This window comes from Cherax quadricarinatus, chromosome 26, assembly GCF_038502225.1.
Source record: "Cherax quadricarinatus isolate ZL_2023a chromosome 26, ASM3850222v1, whole genome shotgun sequence".
Lineage (NCBI taxonomy): Eukaryota > Metazoa > Arthropoda > Malacostraca > Decapoda > Parastacidae > Cherax > Cherax quadricarinatus.
The window spans coordinates 35,367,424-35,383,807 of NC_091317.1; the positions used below are offsets into that span (position 1 = coordinate 35,367,424).

Here is a 16,384-nt window from a genome sequence, read left to right on the forward strand (position 1 = left end):
AGAAGAGAGAAGGGAGAAGAGAGAGAGAAGAGAGAGAGAAGAGAGAGAGAAGAGAGAGAGAAGAGAGAGAGAAGAGAGAGAGAAGAGAGAGAGAAGAGAGAGAGAAGAGAGAGAGAAGAGAGAGAGAAGAGAGAGAGAAGAGAGAGAGAAGAGAGAAGAAGAGAGAAGAAGAGAGAAGAAGAGAGAAGAAGAGAGAGAGAGAGAGAGAGAGAGAGAAGGGGGGGAGGGAGAGAGAGAGAGAGAGAAGGGGGGGAGGGAGGGGGGAAGACGTGTTAGTGTGGTCAAACTTTCTTAATATTACTTAAATACGAGGGTTGGTGAGGATAAAAACTGTTCAGTGACGAAGAACTAACTACAACACATTAGTACAAGTAAGCCAACTCCTCCACTGAAGTGAATATAAGCAATATCAGTGATATTTAAGTGTGGTATGGTGAAGACATGGTGTGAGTGAGGGGACAGCGGCAGGCCTTAGGAGTGACGTCACTATTGCCTTCAGAGTGAGCATCTAATATTATCTAATATTATATATGTTTTTGTGCTATGTACTAGCATCTGGTGCTTTATAACAACGTGACTGGTACAATGCAACATAGTGATTTGTGTAACATCTTCCTCTAGTGGAAAAGTGGATAGGATAAACAGTGTTTATTAAGTGATAGTGAGAAGGCAACACTTCCAGCTCGTGGCCCACTGCCGCCATCACTACCAATCCCGCTATAAACACCCCCACCCACGATACTCCACCCCACCCACGATACCACCACCCACCCTCTCTCTCCTGTGAACTTCATTGCAAACCTACAAGCCTCCTCTGGGATGACTTCACACCGCAAAATAGCAAGAATATCTACGCTATCTGGCTATTGTCCCAGTAGTTACTGCAGTGTTTGTAGGTATACTACACGGGACAAAATTCTTCTTAGGTGTAAGGAGCCTACTTGTTCCAACTACTGCCACACAGATTGCATTCCAGAAGAATTTTGTTGCAGCCAGGTTGAAAATTTCAGAAAACTAAAGGATATCCATAATCCTGTGGTATATGTGGATACAAGCCTGGAGCTACAGGAGGAAGGTTCAGAAGTCCTACCTCAGGGACTCCTGTCCAAAGATCAAGACTGCCCTCTTGGGCTGTGTTGTAAAGTTGCAGCTAAGATAATCCATCACAGGGAAGCATTTCATGAGCTCCTCAAATCATTAACCTACAAGCTATTGTAGAAGGCCAGTGCAAGCCTACATCAAGTGACGTAAGCTGCTCAGCTGATGGTGACACTATTGTCAAAAGACTGGAAGTCCCACACTGAGCTTAACTCAGGGGTAAATAACTGGTGGAATTCTGTCATCGCTAAGGTCCCACAGACTGACAGAGTTCAAAACACTACCTTTGGGAATTCTAACACAATTCCTCTGACCACCACAGAGGGAACAAATCCTCTTCCCAGCAACAAGGGAAGCCTTGGATCTGTTAATTCTCCTACACCTGACATCTCTGCTTCAGCCACTGCCAGTCCACTTGACAGTGCACATACCATCTCTGATCCTACACCTGTCAGCACACCTGCCGACACTATTCCAGAAGCCGGTAACAGTGTTTCATCAGCAAGTTCTGAGCCAGGAGTTTCTCCACCAGAGATTGGTGCAGTTAATGATCAGGGAACTATCACTGCACCTGAACACCTACTGCGCCAAAGTACGAACAGCAGGGACATCTGTCAGAACTGGTAGAGGATGGGGCAGAGGACGTGGAAGAGGACGTGGAGGAGGAAGACATCTACAGCCGTCTCACCCTCCACTAACACATTTCCAGTGGCAGAATCTGAGGACAAATCTGCAAAACACAGGAGGTGCAACAAATCCTAGTCCACCCTCCCAGGCACCTAGGCTGTGCTCTCGCTGTCACCGGAAGGGGCACACTGCCTACAACTGCCTGCGAGATACCAGGTGTAATTACTGCTACAAGAAAGGACATCAGGAGGACCAGTGTCGGAAGAAAAAGGAACTTGACAGACAGGGCCACCTGTTTAGAGACCTGTTCTCAGAACAAACCAGCAGGATCTCTGAATTGGTGAACAAACTCACACGTCACCCACTTAGCTACTCCTATCCCAGCCCAGCAGGTGGTATTGTGCCTTATACAAGACCACAGACCTACATCCCAGCAGCTGCCTCAGTACCCTACCTCTCTCAAGGGCAGGCACCTTACATTCCCTACACCCCCACCACCTCAAGCTGACCACTTCATCATGAGGAGCCAGTCTATCAGCATCCTGTCGGCCAACATTAGAGGTTTCATTACTAATGTTGAAGAGCTCACACATAGTTTTGTGAACACTCGACGTCCCGACATGATAGCTGTTGTTGAAGCATTTTTGGATGACAGGACTCCAGAAAATTTTGCAAGAATTGCTGGCTACACCTCATGGATGAGAAGAGACAGGCAAGGGCAAGGAGGAGGTGTTGCTGTGTGCTTCTCTAAAAGTGATCATGCCCAGCACATTGATGTTGCCACCCCTACACATCTTGAAATGATGTTCTTCAAGCTCTGTATAAACACTAGTACCTCTGTACTAGCATGTGCAATATACAGACCTCAGTGGCAACATGCAGACCCCATCAACTTCCTAATGGAAAATATTGACTCCCTTCTGCTACAACACAACTGTCAACATATTATAATTGTTGGTGACCTCAACCAGCACCTTATACAGAGGGACTTTGATGACCTTCTTGCAGTGTTTGACATGAGAAACTTTGTTGATTTCCCTACTCATATCTCTGGCTCCTCCCTTGACCCAGTAGTGAGTGATCTGGCAGAAGGCATAGTCACTTGTCAACCCCTCGGCTACGTTGGATCGTCTGACCATAAGGCTGTTTTTACGACACTTAAGATCCCAACAGAACGAGGTGAGGAGTCCACACGCACAACCTGGCTATGGGAAAGAGGTAATTGGCCAGCCCTTCGCTCTGAGCTCGCCACCACCGATTGGAATGCTCTTCTCCAAGGGGATGTTGACAACCAAGTGAAAGCCTTCACTGGACACATCCTTAATCTACAACAAGAACACATTCCTCACCGGCAATATGTGACAAAGCCTACAGATCAGCCTTGGTTTGGCTTTCGTTGTAGAGAGGCTGCTACTGCTAAGTACAAAGCATGGCGAAGGTATAAGAGACATCCTACCACCTATAACAGGAACTTGCACATGCAAGCCTGTAGGCATATAGGTGATGTTCAAAAGTGGGCCATTGCTAAATGGGAGGTGGACACTAAAAGAAAGCTAGCATCAGGTAGGGTAGGCTCCAAAACCTGGTGGTCCCTGGTCAAGGACAGACAAGGTTATCTGCCTGATGAGCTCATTCCACCTCTAAATCGACAGGATGGGACCACCTCTACTAGTATCAAGAGAAGGCGGACCTCTTTGCTGAACACTTTGCTACCAAAATGCAAGTTCCTGATCCAGCAAGGGACCCTCCTTGGCTAGCTGCAAGAACTGTGTCAAAACTGTCAGTGGTGACAATAAGGCAGGAGGAGGTGCATTTCCTTCTTAAATCGCTTGACCAAGAAAATGCTGTGGGCCCAGACAAGTTGAGCCCAAGATTGTTGAGAAGATGTGCAGACCAGCTAGCAGCACCTCTAACTCGCATCTTTCAGCACTGCCTAGTACAGTGTAAATGGCCCTCTCTATGGAAAGAGGCAAATGTAGTCCCTGTTCACAAAAAGAAGAGCAGAGCAGAAATCAGCAACTACAGACCAGTGTCACTCCTGTCAATCACTGGTAAGATCCTCGAGACAATAATCTCAAGACAAATGAGTTTTTTGACTACCACTCACTACTTTGTGATCGCCAATATGGCTTCAGGAAAGGTTACTCTGCTGCTGATCTGTTGTTAAACCTCTCCACTAAGTGGCACCAGTCACTGGATGAATCGAAAGTCAGCTGTGTGGTAGCACTGGACATTGCTGGCGCTTTCGACCGGGTGTGGCACCAGGGCCTCTTAGCAAAACTTCAAGCACTGGGAATTGCAGGCTCTACGCTATGTCTCCTCAGTGATTACCTTCATGGTAGATCTCTAAGTGTAGTTCTCAATGGAATGGAATCAGCAAGACATCCTATTGGGGCAAGTGTTCCACAAGGTAGCGTGCTGGGTCCACTGTTATGGAATGTCTACTTCAACGACCTTCTTCATCTCATCCCAGAATCACATGCATATGCAGATGACTGTACACTGACATTCACTTATCCAAGAGAAGAAATGCCAGCTGCTCTAAGCTACATCAATCACCAGCTGAGAGCTATATCAGCTTGGGGAAATAGATGGCAAGTAACATTTGCACCTGAGAAAACGCAAATGATGATCGTCTCTAGGCACCATGATGGTAATGCTGGTGCAGTAGTAAGGATGAATGGGAGGGTGTTGGCACCTGGAGAAGTTGATATCCTTGGGGTGAAATTTGACTCCAAACTAACCATGAAGGACCATGTTGTGAATCTTGCAAACAAGGCAGCCAGGAAGCTTACAGCACTTCGCCGTATCTCGCATCTGCTTGACAGTAGGGGTTGCAAGATCCTGTACGAGGCGCAAGTACGCTCACACCTTGAGTATGCTCCACTTTCTTGGTTTGCCTGCCCCCCTCTCATCTGCGACTGCTTGACAGAGTAGAGAACAGAGCAAGACGTCTCATCTCTCGCCTGGACCCATCCTGCATAGATCTGTCATTTCAGCAGAGCCTTCAACACAGGAGGGATGTGGGTGGCCTTACTGTTATGTACAAGGCCAATATTGTCAAAATACCACACTTGGATCCACTTCGAGGACAGCGTGAAACAAGCTTTTATGCCACAAGACGGGCAGAAAGCAGCAACTTCACTCTGGCTGTACCCTTCTCCAGAACATCACTCCATCTGAGATCATACATACCCAGGATGACTCGAGTATGGAACACATTCGTACAGCATAATGATGTCAACGAGATAAAGTCAGTTGATCAAATGAAAATGCTGGCCCACAGATGGCTCCAACTTCATCCTGTTCCCTACTTGTATGTCTCATAACAATAAAAATGCTGATGTAGGTAACAGCTCTTAGCTTGCCAATAAAGTTAGGAATCCTTAACCTGTAAATAGCTTGTCAATAAAGCTAGGGATCCTTAACCTTGTCAAACCCTGTGTAAAAAAAAAGAAAGAAAGAAAGAAAGAGAGAGAGAGAAAGAGAAAGAAAGAGAAAGAGAGAGAAAGAGAGAGAGAAAGAAAGAGAGAAAGAGAGAAAGAGAGAAAGAGAGAGAGAGAGAGAGATTTTGGGAAATGTTGAGTGAGTGTGTGGGGAGTTTTGAACCAAGTGTGAGAGTAATGGTGGTTGGGGATTTCAATGCTAAAGTGGGTACAAATGTTGTGGAGGGAGCAGTAGGTAAATTTGGGGTGCCAGTGGTAAATGAAAATGGGGAGCCTTTAATTGAGCTATGAGCTATGTGTAGAAAGAGGTTTGGTAATAAGTAATACATATTTTATGAAAAAGAGAATAAGTATACAAGGTATGATGTAGCACATAATGAAAGTAGTTTGTAAGATTATGTATTGGTGGATAAAAGGTTGATGGGTAGGCTCCAGGATGTACATGTTTATAGAAGGGCAACTGATATATTGGATCATTATTTAGCTGTAGCTACAGTTAGAGTAAGAGGTAGATGGGACAAAAGGAAAATGGCAACAAGTAAGAGAGAGGTGAAAGTGTATAAACTAAGGGTGGAGGAAGTTAGGGTGAGATATAAGCAACTATTGGCAGAAAGGTGGGCTAGTGCAAATATGAGTAGTGATGGGGGAAGGGGGGGGTTGAAGAGGGTTGGAATAGTTTTAAAAATGCAGTATTAGAATACGGGGCAGAAATTTGTGGCTATAGGAGGGTGGGTGCAAGAGGAAAGGGGGGTGATTGGTGGAATGATGAAGTAAAAGGTGTGATAAGAGAGAAAAAGGTCGCTTATGAGAGGTTTTAACAAAGCAGAAGTGTTATAAGAAGAGCAGAGTATATGGAGAGTAAAAGAAAGGTGAAGAGAGTGGTGAGAAAGTGCAAAAGGAAAGCAGATGATAGAGTGGGAGAGGCACTGTCAAGAAATTTTCATGAAGAAAAAATTTTGAAATGAGATAAACAAGTTAAGAAAGCCTAGGGAACGAATGGATTTGTCAGTTAAAAACAGAGTGGGGGAGTTTGTAGATGGGGAGATGGAGGTATTGGGTAGATGGCAGGAGTATTTTGATGAAGAAAGGGAGCCAGTAATTTCATGCACTGACCAGAGAGGTATAGCATCTTTTAGGAGTGAAGAAGAGCAGGATGTGTGTGGGAGGTGCATGAGGCACTATGTAGAATGAAAGGGGGTAAAGCAGCTGGAACTGACGGGATCATGACAGAAATGTTAAAAGCAGGGGGGGATATAGTGTTGCAGTGGTTGGTATTTTTGTTTAATAAATGTATGAGAGAGGGGAAGGTACCTAGGGATTGGCAGAGAGCATGTATAATTCTTTTATATAAAGGGAAGGGGGACAAGAGAGACTGTAAAAATTATAGGGGAATAAGTTTACTGAGTATACCAGGAAGAGTGTACAGTAGGGTTATTATTGAAAAAAATTAGAGGTAAGACAGAGAGCAGGATTGTGGATGAGCAAGGAGGCATTAGAGTGGGTAGGTGATGTGTAGATCAAGTCTTTACATTGAAGCATATATGTGAACTGTCCTTAGAAAAATAAAAAAATCTTTAATATTTTCTTAATGCTGAAGAAGAGTCCCATGACAAGCTAAGAACATAAAAAAGGAGAAACACTGAAGGGGCAGTTGCACAACTTTTTTTTTTTTCCTCGTCAGTTTTCTTTCGTTGCTGGTGCACAAGACGAAGTGTTTATTCTATTTACTGTAAATAACTGTCAATAAGATACCCCAAACAACAATTGAAAGAAGAACGATTTACTGAAAATGACATTTGGCAGGATCATAGGCCTATATGGTACGACGTAAGGTTGTTTGAGGACTTGGTACTGAGCGAACAATGCTAGTACAATTTTTTGACTTACTTCCCTCTAAATATCTTATCTTTATTCCACAAAAAAATAAAGTTTGTAAGTTCTTGGACTGTTGCAAAATATCTGCCCTATATTCCCATATAAATCCCAAAATATTTGGAATATTTCCATAAATGCATCACCAAAAAAAAGAACAATCATTATTTTACAATTCCTGTGAATATTATTCCACTTAGTTAAGTAATAAAGGTGCAGTGAAGTGAATCAAGTCAATAACTTACTTCCGAGATACTGGCCTGGAATGCAGGCTCCCCCCCCCCCCCCCCGTCTTGAAAAAAAAAAATTTCCTGAAAATCACGTTTGTTTCGGTTTTTTCAGTATAAAGCTGCAGTTATCCTCTTCAAAACTCCATTTTCTCTTACTAAAGGCCAAAGAATATGACATGGGAAGGAGGGGAAATGATTTTATATTGAATAATGCTGGTGGACACTCACCATATTATGGCCTATTTTATTCATTCTAGAGTATATAACATATTTGTATGTTATTTATAGTGTTTATTATGTCATATTAGATCAATTCTGATAGATAAATAAGCCATAGAGTTGATATAAGCGTAATTTCTCCTGCCTCTCGCGAGCGGGAATTCCGCCAATGTTTCCAGATGGTTCCTGATTGGCTGGCACTCTACGGATAAGCTCCTCCTACTCTCATGTGATGCCAAATAGTCAATTATTAGAAAGAATAATGCAAGAAATAGCAAGAAAAAACACGGAAAAAATTAAAAAATATACGGGCTGAGAGCAGACGTGCTACGCACATCGCCGTCACCATACATGATATAAATGACTATAATTCCTTGTAGAAACGTTACAGAAAATTGGTTCTTGTACCAGAGTGTTGCCAAAGAGCTAAGCTATTTTTCGATATGCTTAACTCGTTTTCCATAATTTTTCAATTTTTTTTTTTTTTTGCTTGCGCGGCGCACACCTCATACTGCCCCTGAAGCAGCCCTGTTGGCCCATACTAGGCAGGTCCTTCACAATCCATCCCACTAACAGAATTACGTATGTGTCCAACCCAATTTTCAATGCTATCGAAGCCATAAGCTTTGATAATTCTGTTTACTCATGTGCAAGTCCCACTCAAATACAGCCCCTCTCACTCAGCATTCTCCACCTGACTCCTCCCTATAAATACGTTGTCAATAAACGATCACATTGTACTGCTTGTGTATTTATTTTTTCCATTTTGTCGGTATTTTATACTATTTATGTATTTCCATTGTACTTTTCTGTTCGTGTATTTTTTTTACATTCGAAGTGAATTCGAACACATTGTTGTGTATGCAAATGTTCTCAGAAATAAACAACTGTTTGTGTCATGCACAGTGTTTCTCCTAAACCTTGCAGTATAAAATACAGTACTTTTTTTTTTTTTTCAACAAGTTGGCCGTCTCCCACCGAGGCAGGGTGACCCAAAAAGAAAGAAAATCCCCAAAAAGAAAATACTTTCATCATCATTCAACACTTTCACCTCACTCACACATAATCACTGTTTTTGCAGAGGTGCCCAGAATACAACAGTTTAGAAGTATATACGTATAAAAATACACAATACAGTGGATCCCCGCTTTACGATCAGCTCCCAATGCGACCAATTATGTAAGTGTATTTATGTAAGTGCGTTTGTACGTGTATGTTTAGGGGTCTGATATGGACTAATCTAATTCACAATATTCCTTATAGGAACAAATTCGTTCAGTAATGGCACCTGAACATACTTCTGGAATGAAATAATATCGTAAGCCGGGGGTCCACTGTATATCCCTCCTGGGTAGAAGTGCTGACACAAGCAAGAGAGAGCAGCTGACGCTAATATCAACAATTTCCAAGAAGATTCGCAGATGATATACGAGAAAGAAGGGTTACGAAAGCTATGGCTTGGGTAGCATAAAAAATAGGTTGGGCAAATGTATATGGATGGAGTTGAGAAGGCATGTTTCAGTGTCCCTTCTCTATTACATAGAAAGGAGGAACACTGCAGCAGGCCTGTTGCCCATTTCTGGGCATGCCTTCTCAAATCCAACCATCCATATGCGTACATTTTCCCAACCTATTTTTTATGCTACCCAAGCCACAGCTGTTGTAACCTTTCTTTTTCATGTACCAGCTGCAAATGTTCATGGAAATAAACAACTGTTTGTGTTGTGCATAGTGTTTCTTTTAAACCGACCATAAGGCTTATTATTCCTTCTTTCGTCACTCTTATGAGAGAAAACAGATCTAAAACGAGGGCAAACTGTAACAGACACTCATAGCTTATGAAAAAAAAAAAAAAAAAAAAGGGGGATTTTTTGGGGAAAAAAATATTTCCCGAGCTCGGGTATGTGTGCATTTTCAGCTATTGTGTGTGTAGCGAATTATGCCCTTGCCCAACATTTTATTATGTGTGTGTTAATGCTAATATTGTATTATATTGTTTTGTTTGGCATTATATTAAGCATGTGATTTTCATGTAGTGGGAAACCACCTGTTAGAGCACTGGTTACTTGTTCAGGTACTGGCCTGTCTCCCTCTAAGTCACATGATCCAGCCTGATGTCAGCTTACCGCTCACTGGTATGGTCAGTAGGTTCACACACTCACTCCTGAGCAGTACTCTGCCTTGAACTCTCACACCTAGTCTTATCTCTGATTTCTAGAGTTCACTATTCATATACATATCCCTTGCACGGGATTATCGATAAAATTTCCTACATGGATAATTTGAATTTAATGTCTCGGTGAAGACATTGATAAGGGTTATGTTAGCAAGTATCAGTTACTTCATGTCATATACCGATTGCCTAACTCTACTACTGGGAATTATGTCTTCCCAGTAAACTCATGTCATAATAATAGCTGTGTATATATAATTGTATCCTTTATGTGTAAAGGAAAAAAAGATAATAAAGAGCAATCAAATTACTTAAGATTATGGTTCATAGAGATATGAAGATCCTATCTAAGTTTCATTGTTATTGAAGACACGGACTTTACTTGAGTTTTGGTCATCCTACGGAAAGAAGGTTAAAGAATGTCTTTGGTTAATAAGGCTATATTTGCAGCACTAAAACCTTGTTGCTATTGGAGTTCTACCCTAGACAATAGCCAACATAGCAACTGATACCCTATCAAAGATCAGTGGCCTAATGTTAAACACTCCATATGCAACACTCAGAAGTAAGTTATTCACCTATTTTGTGAAAACCAATCAATAATAATGAATGGATTGAAGTGATTTCCACAATAAACATAAAAGAATGATTGCTTCACAAGATTAAGATTTAATTTTTGAAATATCCCTATCGGCAATTTTCTAAGGTTCTACTTATGTCCATTTTGACTTACGACCGGTTGGTCGGAACCAAGCTCGGTCGTAAGTCGAACGGTACCTGTATCTAGGCCAAAATTTACCACTCACAGCTCATGTGAACAAGCTAAGCTCATGACACTGAACTATGTGAAGGACCCGGCCTCAATGAGACAGTTCTATGTGATGGCCACTGAAAGGGTTAAACTGCAGGGTCCATCAACAAGGCTTGTCATTTTCTTTCAACCTTTTGATAAATGCTGCTTATAAAATCACTGCTAAAGAAAAGCATGTTATATAGTGCACCTTATACAGCAACTCATCGTAACATGCATAACGAGTGTGCATACAGCCTCTCCTCACTTAACGACGGAGTTCCATTCGTAATACCGCGTCGATAAACGAATTCGTCGCTAAACGATGAGCATACTGTAGTGGTAGTGGGTTTATGTCGACCATCTTTGAAATTGCTTCAATGTCACCCTTGCACCATTTATAACATTTTTAGTATATTTTTAAATGTTTATACAGTAGTGTACTGTATACTACGATAAACAGAATAGAGGAAATCAGCTCTAATAAACATTATTTAAGTATGCATACTGGTCAGAGGGCCCGTCATAAGTCCGAGTCATCAGTAAACAAGTACACCTACCATCCGACTTATGACCAAGTTTGGTTCCGAGAAACCGGTCACAAGTCGAAATGGACGTAAGTCGAACTTTACTACTGAATATCAACATAACATTTTTGTAATGACTATTTTATTGTTTTATTTTGGTATTTCATGTTTTACTTTACTTTTTATGTTGTTAGTACTGCATTTTATACTGTAAGATTTAGGATAAACACTGTGTACAACACAAACACTTGTTTATTTCCCAGAAATTTGGCATAAAAAACACAGTCGTAAGTCGAGTCGTCATATGTCGAGCAGGTCGTAAGTCGGATGGTAGGTGTACATCGCTAAGTGAGGAGAGGTTGTATCTGAAGGTTGCCTCGGCTTGCTCGCACACCTCACTGCCAGATGTTTTACAGCAATATTATTTAATTTGCTTATTTGTAGGTACATATTTTTCATTCATATATGTATCCTCTTCTCACCTAAAATAAAGAAAAAATATTTATCTAACTGCAAGAAATGGTTAGAATTTGATACTGGGAATCTTGTAAGAAAACAAGCAATGTCAAATGGGGATAGGTTGTATACAGAGACTTAGCCAAAGCATTATCCAGCTCATGACAATATGTCAACATGCCAAGGACAACTTAGATGAAGGCTTCCTGCTATAAACTGAAATGATCATGTAGTATTCAAACTTAATGGATCACCAAGACGCAACATAGAAAGATGAGATTGCAATCAGCTTTTCTGGGTGGCGAGGGGAAGCCATTGCCCCTACATCCTAGTCCAGGAGCAGACCTCCTGATTGATGATGTGATCAATCAAGCTATTGTGGCTGGCAGAATGGAGTCCACCATAAACATCACAGCCTGGCTGGTAAGGGTAGTGCCAGAATTTCTATACTGGGGGACTTAGGAGTGGCTGCCTGGTTGGAAAGGGAGACTAGAGGACTTGTTTTCAAGAATTATTATTATTATTATTATTATTATTATTATTATTATTATTATTATTATTATTATTTGGGTGGCTTGGGGAAGGGAGGCTGAAAGCTCCCCAAGTTCCTCCTTAGCACTGTCAATGCTGACTGATCAGCATGCTGAAAACCCACTTGTTCATAATCAGTGTATTATTTATGGGTCTATTTTCACTTTTCCCCATTTCCAATAGATGATGTTTATCTACAATGCATACTGATGTATACTGTTGACAGTACTGAAGAAAAGTAACAGGTTGCAGAGCAAGCTGTTATTGTTACTGTGGCAAAACAGAGTGACAATAAATGTTCTGCACCTATTTTCTCTCATTTTACTACAATAATTTTAATTATCTACTTAAAATTCCACATGCTTAATTTTTCTAAATATTTCTTGCCAGCTAATGAAGTTATCCTGACTTACTACGTTGCATGTGATTCTGGATCATTTGAAAAGCCACTGTTTTAAATATTTGGGCATTTTCCATAAGGAACAGTGAAAACACAGAAATCATCCCTCACTTCCTAGCTGCATTACCAGAAAGAGACTGTCATACAGCCCAAACTTGATTCACCAAACCCCCAACAGAAATAACTAGCACTATGATGGTCTCGTAAAATTTCAAAATTCTTCTTTCAACGCACTGGCCATATCCCACTGAGGAAGGGTGGCCCAAAGAGAAAAACAAGTTTCTCTTTTTAAATTTAGTAATATATACAGAAGCAGTTACTAGTCCTTTGCTCCCGGCATTTAAGTCACCTCTTACGACATGCATGGCTTACACAGGAAGAATTCTGCTCCACTTCTCCATATGGACACTATTTACTGTGCTTTCTCAATACATCTGGGGACTCATCACTATATGCTTTATTTCATCACAGTATCTGGGGACTCACCTCGATATACTTTGGGTTGTACTCAGAGATTTCATTGAGACAGACGTCATATTTTTCTCGTCCTCGTGACACTTCTTCCTTGGCTTTAGACACCCGGTCCTGCAGCTTCTTCACCTAAAATATCATGAAACCTTAAATAAGATTATTTCAATAAGGAAACTATAAACTGCATACTTATAATAAAACTTACAAGATATTTTCTTTGAATTTCAATAAAAGATATAACAATAATAATAATTATTACTTTCACTGCATTACAAATTTAATTTTTGGTGATCTTAAAGAAACAAAATTTTTGATTTTTTATTTCAACCTCAGTGCACATTAACAAATATCTGAAGCCACATATAACCAATTATTACTCATCTATTAGTTAAGAGTGTGGCTGCCTCAGTATCAGTTAAAGGGCATGGGTGTTTCAAAATTAATTATAGGGGAGGGGGCTGCAACAGAATTAGTTAATGGGGTAAGGCTGTCACAGTTAGTTAAGGGGTTGAGGGCAGTCAGAGTTAGTTAAGGGTGTGGGGCTGCCATAGAATTACTTAAGAGGGTGGGTATCAGCTAAGGGTGTGGAGACAAGTCAAATTAGTTAAGGGGGTGGGGTTGCATCAGAATTAGTTAAGGGAGGTGCAGCTGCCACATAATTTAAAAAATCACAAAAAGGCATATGCATGAAAAAAATTCTCAAGTGTCTGGCTTTCCTATAAGATATTTATGTTGTTACTACAATGTGTAAAATATTGTAATGCTTTTAACCACTAAACTGTGGCACACCCAAAATATTGAATACTTTTTTTTTTACAGGTTGAAAGAGTATTTTTCAAAGTAGAATAAAGAAAAAAGTAATAGAATCAGATGAAAACTACAATTTTATAGTGTGCTGAATTTGGCAAAAAAATGATCACTCATTGGCAACAGCAGCATAAATATGCCATCAATATTTATGTTTTACAATTAACTGACACCAAGTTATAACCATTGTTATCCTTTTTATTGTTTATAATGTCCAATACTATGTATACTAGTTTCTTATGATATTAGATGTGTTTCATGGTGTTATAACACTTTAATCATGGGGAAATGTATAGTCTAACACTGTTCCACTTGGAATATACATGACAATATAAATTGATGCAAACATTTTTTTTTTTAACCGCTTTGGTCTTCTAACACAATGTACAAGGAATGCTTATATTACAATTTTTTAAAGGTGTCATACTCCTCAAAACATGGAAATAAGTCAGAGTGTATGACTTTCCTGGGTTAATTTTTTTTATTATATTTAGGTTAGAGTGAATATATAATGAAACTAAACATGGTCTCTGCCAATCCTTTGGTACCTTCCCTTCTTCATGCATATACTGAACATACACACCAAGAACCCCATACCCTACTTTTTTTTTTTTAGCATATATTCCAGTTACTTTACTAGCCTGTCATTCTACCCACTCCCTCACAGACTCCTCCTCACTCCTATACAATGTTATTCGTCACTGCCCTATTCACGATATCACATTTTTTTCCTGTAACCTCAACGTTCAACTATTCACCAAAATACAGTGGTACCCAAAGTTTTGGCCATAATTCGTTCCAGAAGGCTGTTCGAGTGCCGTTACCAAACATATTTGTTCCCATAAGAAATAATGTAAATTAGATTAGTCCGTTTCAGACCCCCCCAAAAATACACTTACAAAAGCCCTTACAATAATACACTTACAAAAGCCCTTACAATAATACACTTACGTAACTGTTCAAGTTGGGAGCTGTACAAAACTCGGGGTACCACTGTATCTCCATCTTTCCAACACCACTTCCCCACCAAACATCTCTGCTTTTCATTCTTAATTGCTGCCTTCTTTGTGCAGAGGAGTTATGGCTGCACTTCTTTGGGCCTCTGGGATTTCATCTACATCTTAGCTCTTTCTCCAAAGGATACCAAGTGCTAGTGGTATTTTGCACTTTACAATGAACTACATGAATCTGGCATCCAGGTGCTACACATTTGGGAATGTTTTCTATTTCTTTTATGAATTCTCCGGGATTCCTGCCTATATCAGATATGTGATCTCTATGGCATGCAGAAATAGTGTAAAAATTGGCATTCTCTGCTCTGCTTTCATTAGTGAATTGCTGAACTTTAAACAAATTTAATTTCTTTGCAAGATTACATTGAGATTATGAAATTACAATAATGAGCTGCAGTCTTTAAATTCAATGGATATAGCCCCCACTCCCCAAAGATGACAGCAAAGCAAAAGCAAAGAACTACAGATTGACAGCACTGACAGCCCACATTATAAAAATCTGAAAATTTTAAGAAGGAAAATAGCAAACTACATGGATTCACATAATTTGTGCAACCCAAGGGTCTAACGTAAGTTACTCCTGCCTCTTGCAATTAATGGGCCATTATGACATGATCTTGGATGCAATGAAAGACAAATAAAATATAAATGTAGTATACACAGGCTTGGCTAAAGGCTTTTAAGAAGTGCAGTCATGGTGCAATAGCATAAAACATGCATGCAAAAAGAAATAACCAGTAAAGTGAATAGATGGATATTTAATTTTCTAATGAGTAGAACCCAAACTGCAATAGTGAACAGAGTGAAATTAGAAGATGCCAGAGTGAAAAGCTCTGCTTCTCAAGGCATAGTATTTATCCTTGTTTTCTTCCTCATTTTCATATCTGATATAGAAAGAGGCATGAATCATAGTATAACATCATATCCTTTGCAGACGATACTAGAATCTGAGTGGCATCCATTAAGGACATAGCAAACCTCCAAGCTGACATAAAAAGTCTTCCAGTTACAATGTCAACAATATGACACTCAATGAGGACAAGTTTCACTTACTCTGTTATGGAAAGATTGAGGAAATAAGAATGGAATGGAATACAAGTGTAAAACAAACTTGAATCACTCAGTGGTGTGTGTGACTAACGTGAGAAACCTGAATGCGATTATGTAAGATTTTACCAAGGATCACAACAGTATCACTATCACAACTGCAAGCAACATGATAGGCTGGATAACTAGAACCTTCAAAATAAGGTATCCAAGCCAATGATGATACTCTTTAACCACTTGTTGTTCCTAGGCTGGAATACTTCTGTACTCTAGCAGCTCAATTCAAGGCAGGCAAAACTGCAAACCTGAGAATAAGCAGAGAACCTTCATTGCCCACAAAGATTCAGTCAAGCACCTAAATTACTGGGGACATTTGAAGTCCCTCAATCTGTACCCCTTGGCATGTAGGTGAGATACCTTATTAACTGCACCTGGAAAATTCTAGAAGGTTGGTCTCATATCTGCACACACAAATCATTCCCCATGAAAGTTTGAGGCTTGGCAGACAATGCAAAATCTCCCCAATGAAAAGCAGGGATGTGGTGAGTACATTAAGGGAAAATTCAATAAATGTTTGGCAACCAAGAATTTTCAATGTCTTTCCTTCAAACATAAGAATTAACAGACCCCTGGATATCTTCAAGAAAGAACTGGACAAGTTTCTCAAGTCACTCCCT

At 40.3% G+C, this 16,384-nt stretch overlaps 1 protein-coding gene across 9 annotated transcripts in view; it reads right to left on the bottom strand.

Moving 5' to 3' along the window:
* The window catches only part of Synd (protein kinase C and casein kinase substrate in neurons protein Synd), a 798,660-nt gene that overhangs the window by 134,617 nt on the left and 647,659 nt on the right, over window positions 1–16,384 (bottom strand). For all 9 annotated transcript variants that reach the window (XM_070088932.1, XM_070088933.1, XM_070088931.1 and 6 more), the window contains one exon: window positions 12,856–12,969. In XM_070088932.1, the coding sequence (XP_069945033.1) occupies window positions 12,856–12,969 (114 nt within the window). The remainder of the gene's footprint in view (window positions 1–12,855; window positions 12,970–16,384) is intronic.